The 6,167-nt window shown below is 47.0% G+C and overlaps 1 gene segment (V, D, J or C); it reads left to right on the top strand.

The window, feature by feature from the left end:
* The first annotated feature begins 1,480 nt into the window (after window positions 1–1,480).
* LOC119563648 lies at window positions 1,481–2,537 on the top strand. The segment is given in 2 exon segments: window positions 1,481–1,644; window positions 1,951–2,537. Coding segments are annotated over 2 exon segments (432 nt in total).
* The last annotated feature ends 3,630 nt before the right edge of the window (window positions 2,538–6,167 follow it).

The following is a 6,167-nucleotide window of genomic DNA, read 5'->3' as shown; positions in this document are numbered from 1 at the left end:
GGATATATAGGTGCCTAAATCTGGGCTGTAGGGAAATGCCTCTTTCTGAGATTATTATTTGCAAACCCTCTCTTGCCATTAAGCTGCGGGGGAGGAAGGAGGAGGTCCCTTGTAACTTTTAACTCAATAGTTAAGGTACTCACTGGGCTATGGGACATTCTGGGCCGGGGGGGGGGGGGGGCACCTCAGTGTCTTCTACTGAAGCTGTTCCACTGTGAATAAGTTATTTGAAAAAAGTCTATTGGAGCAGAGGCACTGGGTCTCTCCCCCACCCAGGTAAGTCCTCCCATCACCAGGCTACAGACTTATTCTCTCCCCCGCCCTCATGGCCATGAATCTTTCAGTGTTTATTCACTGGGGAACAGCTCTTTCAGGCCAGTTGAGGGATCTCCCCCCTCCCCGAATATCCCAAAGCCCAGCAGTTGGGATACTCACCTACAGGGTAACAGATCCCTGTTCAAATCTCTTCTGCTGCTCAGGTGGAAGGGGGGACTTGAACCAGGAGTCTCCTACATCCCAGGTGAGTATCGTAAAGACTGGGATAAAAGTAAAGAGGAGGGGCTGCTCCTCTCTCCCAGCTTGTATTTAAAATGCCTACGGTGGCCGATCCGACAGGTGAGGTCTGGGCACACTTACTGGGCAGGACCCAGCAGGTGAGTTAGGTGCAGGATCACCCCATCTTCCTCCATCTTGAGAATCACTCTGGGGTTTAGGCCTCCGCGTCCTGTCATGGCAGTGTGCATCCTGATAGGAAAAAACACAAAACAACTGCCCCCCCCCCCCCGCACAAACTTTTACTGAATAAATTTAGGCACTGAGAGATTTAAGGCCACGACAGGCCTTGGGGGCATCTGAACCGAGGGTTTTGTGAATCCCAAAAGGGCTTGATTCTGGGATTTAGGCACCTACTTGCCACTTTAGGTGCCTAAGTCCCTTTGTGAATCTGCCCTTAGCTGCGTTCAGATGGAGAGAGGCGCCTCGAGGGATTCAATGAGAGTTAGGCATCTACGAGATTTTAAAATACCAGAAAGCCTCTATATTGCCTCATTAGCCATCTTAGGACCTATAATAATCAGACCCTAAATGACTTGCCCAAAGTCACCCAGGAAATTTGTGTCAGAGCCTGGACTCAAAGACAGATTAATTTGTATCTTTTGGGGGCAATTTTCAAAACCCGGTAACTCTCCCCTAATTCAGACAACCAGAGAATGGCCTCATGCTCAGAACTCCGCCGGAGAGACCCCGGGTGAAATACCCGAGGGGAGGCCTCAGATTTTCACAAGAGATGAGCGCTTGGTTTTCTTGCTTGTTTCATTATTGTTTTACATCCACTAGAGGGCGCTCTACACCGTCACATCATCCACGTTTTACAGTACGTTGTGTACGTGTATTAAAGAAACTTGGAACCAGAAGCTGAGTGAGTCTGCTCGTTGTGTGGCGTCACCAGCTGAGAGGAAGGACAGAAAGTTCAGGGAGGAAACAGGTTTCATCTTTAGGACATGAATGGTCATTCTCAGAAACGCAGAGGAGGAGGAGATATTCTCTACCTAGCTGCAGATCGTAGTAACAACACAAGGGTCACCTGAATCTGCAAAATGCTCTTGTTCGTGGCTATACAGCTCTGGCTTCTGCTTCCACAGTCAGGTGAGAGTAAGAACTTTCGTTTGAAGTAAAGGCATTTGCAAAGACAAAAATAAAGGTCTCTGAACAAAGAAATCGTAGGAGGAATTTTGTTTTCTTTTGCAAAGAGACAGCCAGGTTAGCATCACAAACCAAGTCATCAGTGTGCTGGGAATAGAGAGAGATGTTTTTGAGGAGTGATTCAGACCTATACGACACCAGCTGAACTTTTCACAGGAGCATAAGGGAGTGAGGGATCCAAGTCCCACTGAGTTTAAAAGTTCCAGCCGTACATACAGAGATATTTAAAGTCTCTCTTTCCCGCCACAGGTCTTGCACAAAGTGACTCCGTGGACCAGTCTCCTCCCGAAGTGAGAAGCTCAGAGGGACAAAGTGTAACTTTACACTGTAATTTCACCACCAGTGACTCAAGCCCGTATCTGTTTTGGTACCGGCAGTATCCGAACCAGCCTCCCCAGCATATACTGACTAAAACGAAGTCTGATGCTCCGGATCAGACGCTTGTCCAGGGAAAATTCTCAGCATCTTTGTACATGGGTAATAAGACGGTTCCCTTCAAGATTGAGGCTGTTTCTCACCAGGAGAGCGCTGTGTATTACTGTGTTCTGAGACCCACAGTGGGGGAGAACTGCATCTCCACTCGTACAAGAAGTCAGCTGGGGGTTGTTTATGGCAACATGATAGAATCATAAACACAGGGCTGGAAGGGGCATGGAGAGGCATCTGGTCCAGCCCCCTGTGATGAAGCAGGACCAAATGTACTTGGATCATCCCGGACAGGTGTTTGTCTAATCTGTTCCTTAAAAGCAACTGGTTTTTTTCCTGATATTCTGTTAATCTTCTCTAACACACTTTAGTTCCTTCACTTTGCCCTACTGTATATTCCTCTGATTTTTTACTATTAGTGAAGATTATCTGGCTTAAAATACATTTCTTACCGAAAAGACTGTAAACCATAAATGCCAAGTGCTAGAACAAGAGTACCAAGTCAGTTTAACTTTCAATAATATTTTGTCACTACCATAATTTCATATACTCAGGAGCTCCCCTCCCGTGTTATGACATATATCAGGGAACAAGTTTATCGGAACAAGCCTGGCCCTTCTAGAGAAGGGAACTCTGTCAATACACCTGGAACCGACAGGCGGCAAGGCGCGTGGCCGTGCATTCACACACCCCGCCCCCATGAAACCGAATCCGCCTGTAAAGCCCAGTTTAGTCCAAGCCAACCCTCAATCAATCCAACCTGCCTGAACCCCATATCCCGCTGAACCGATCCCAACACGATCCAGTCAAACCCAACCCAAAGCAGCGCAACCGAACTCAATGAAATTCAACCCCAAACCCAGCTCGCGTGATTACCTGCCCGAACCAACCGAATACAAAACAACGAAACCCGGTTCATTCCAACCAACCAAACACACACACATACACCCCATAACACAAACCCAGAGAAACCCAACCCAGTCGAATCCAGCACAGCCCAATTCAGAGAAACAAAAGCTCAAAACAGATGAAAATGGAACATTTTTCTCAGCGAGACTGAAGTCCTTTCCATTTCAATGAACGGCAAGGTTGCTCTATTATTTCCCACTACCACCCAGTCTCTCTGTCCCCCTCTCTGCCCAGGCACAGTTGAATACAGATCCCACTGTCTGTAACAACCCTAAAAGATTACATCTGGAGGGCTGGTGGCAGGTTCTCAGTAAGCTAGAGGACTCTCAGAACGGGAATTCCTGCAAAAGCTTCAAATACTGGGATATTCAGGTTTCAAAGGGACACGCCGTGTTAGTCTGTTTCAGCAAAAACAACGCGGAGTCCGGCGGCATCTTAAAGACTAACAAATTATTTGGGTATAAGCTTCTATGTTAGTCTTTAAGGTGCCACAGGACTCCGCGTTTGTTCTTCGGATATTCAGGGAATCCTTTGAAGCCTTTGTGCATTAAGCCCAGACTTTCCCTGAAGTGAGCTCCGTGTGCTCACTCGGATGTAATTTATCCTCGGAGGGGAGGGGGTCTTTGGCGAGTGATTCAACTTGGATATTTAAATGTGATGTTTGTGGAAGCGGGGATTTTCGGAGGCACCAAAGCTAGAGGCGCGATTCCTATTGGGGAAAAAATCCGTGGAACTCCCTCCTCACTGTGCACCAGTAAACAAGAATTCTTGAGAAATTGGTCTTTGGGAAGTGGGGGTTCCTAGATTTCTCCGACATGTAATTTACTCTATGTACAGCCAGTCACTGTACTTCCTACTTCATGTAACCGCTTGCAAAGAGAGTCGCGCTTCCCAGCAAATCCAAGACACAGCTAAAGAAGGTCTGAAGGAAGGCAAGGACGCCGTTCAGAACGGAAACCAACCACGCTTCGTTTCTTGTGGGCTAGGAAGGGCTCTGAGTTCCACATACGCCCCTTATTAGGCCAGTGTCTGAAGAAATTGGGCGTAGTCTATCACACTGAGGCAGGACGCTGTCTCTTCAGGGCTGAAGGGTTCAGTACGGCATTGAAATCGGAGCCACTTTGCTTAAAACTATGAGCAAACGTGTGATGTTCGGCCTTTTTGTTTTCACTCTATATCCAGGTAGTTGGTCATAGAGTTTGTCCCATTGCTCCCGAATCTCTCTCTCTCTCTGTACACACACACACACACACATACACACACACACACACAGAGCCTCCCTATTCCCATCTCTCTCTCCCTCTCTTTGCAGTCTCTCTTTCTGTCCCCCTTCTCCTCTCTCTCAATCTACCAGTCCAAGGTTATCGTAGTGAGCGCTCGGACTGCATACAACTAGTACATTTTATGTCTTGTTGCAGGTGCTGTGGTGGGTGACCGTGACTCGCTCCAGCCCAGGGAACCCCAGATGTTCTGGAGCTGAAGGCGGCTCCGTGACCCTCAGCTGTTCTTATGAAACCAGCTACACTGCTGGTGTCTATCTCGACTGGTACCGTCAGTATCCGAACCGCGCCCCGCAGTACATCCTGCGGAGAGGGACGAAGGAAGTCAGCTCCGTCAGTGATACCGCAGACTTCGCCCAGGAGAGGTTTTCTTCCCAGGCTGATGGCAGCTCCACAGCTCTGAACATCACAGCCCTGGAGCTGGCAGACACAGCGGTGTATTCTTGCGCCCTGCAGCGGGCACAGTGACACAGGCCATCACAGCAGAGCTGTACAAAAACCCTCCCTCTCCCTTCACCTTCAGGGCTCTGCATGGAAGAGGGACCAGAGAGATCGTCCCCATGACCCAGCATTCGCCCCCCAGTGAGGGATGCAGCGCTGGGCCACAGCTCAGACACACAGGTGCTGTCCTCCCTGTCAGCATCTCGCTGATACATTACAGAATGTGTACATACACACACACACACACACACACACCCCTCTTGAAAATGCCACCCACCAAAACAAATGGATACATGCATCCATAAATACCTGTGATTCAATGGAGGCCTTCCTTCCTCGGGCTCTTAAATCCCAGCCCAAATGTTTAAACTCAGCAGGGTCTGTCTCTATGACCCCAAAGAGAAACTGCTGAACTGGAATTAATTTGAAAACTGGACACCATTAAATTTGGCTTGAATAAAGACTGGGAGTGGATGGGTCATTACACAAAGTAAAACTATTTCCCCATGTTTATTTCCCCCCTACTATTACTCACACCTTCTTGTCAACTGTTGGAAATGGGCCATCCTGATTATCACTACAAAAGGTTTTTTTTAATCCTGCTGATAATAGCTCACCTTAACTGATCACTGTCGTCATAATGGGTATGGCAACACCCATTTTTTCATGTTCTCTGTGTATATATATATATCTTCCTACTGTATTTTCCACTGCATGCATCCGATGAAGTGGGTTTCAGTCCACAAAAGCTTATGCTCAAATAAATTTGTTAGTCTCTAAGGTGCCACAACTACTCCTCTTTCTTTTTGTCTCTATCTGTGTCTGGGCAGCACCCAGAACCATGGAGCCCTGATGTCAGCTGAGGCTAGACGTACCCACAGTGCTCCTCCTCCTAATGCCCCTCACTCATCACAGAACTTGGGCGATTTACACAGTTACTTAATGACAGAAGACTCAGAGATCCAAAAAGTTAAAGCCATGTGACCATTAAAACATGATGTTGCCAATTCGTATGTCAAATGCAAAGTAAATAGCTATAATTCAAACTCCAAATAAGTTCTCAAGCAGCATTTTTCTTAACTGATATTTACAGATAGGCAAAGGATTATCAAGGGAAGTAGTTGTACTGGGTTTGTGTGGCTTATGGTGAAATCCACATTTTTTTTACTTTTACTGCTAAAAATCTAATCTTTCCAAGCCTACATATAAGTCTTATAGAGGACTCATATCATGGATTTATTTGGCAAAGTTTTATGGCTGGCTGGCTGCCAGCCTGATGCCAACTCTCCTGCTATTCCAGCCGGGTTTGGGACTGGCTATGGCAGAGTTATAACCACTAATACTCACAGTAATTTACACTAAGCAGGTTTTAAATGGCGAATTCTAATGAGAAGATTTTTTTTTCATTAG

Source organism: Chelonia mydas, chromosome 13, assembly GCF_015237465.2.
Source record: "Chelonia mydas isolate rCheMyd1 chromosome 13, rCheMyd1.pri.v2, whole genome shotgun sequence".
NCBI lineage: Eukaryota > Metazoa > Chordata > Testudines > Cheloniidae > Chelonia > Chelonia mydas.
The sequence above is the reverse complement of the archived record's forward strand: the minus strand, read 5'-3'. Positions and strand labels throughout refer to the sequence as shown.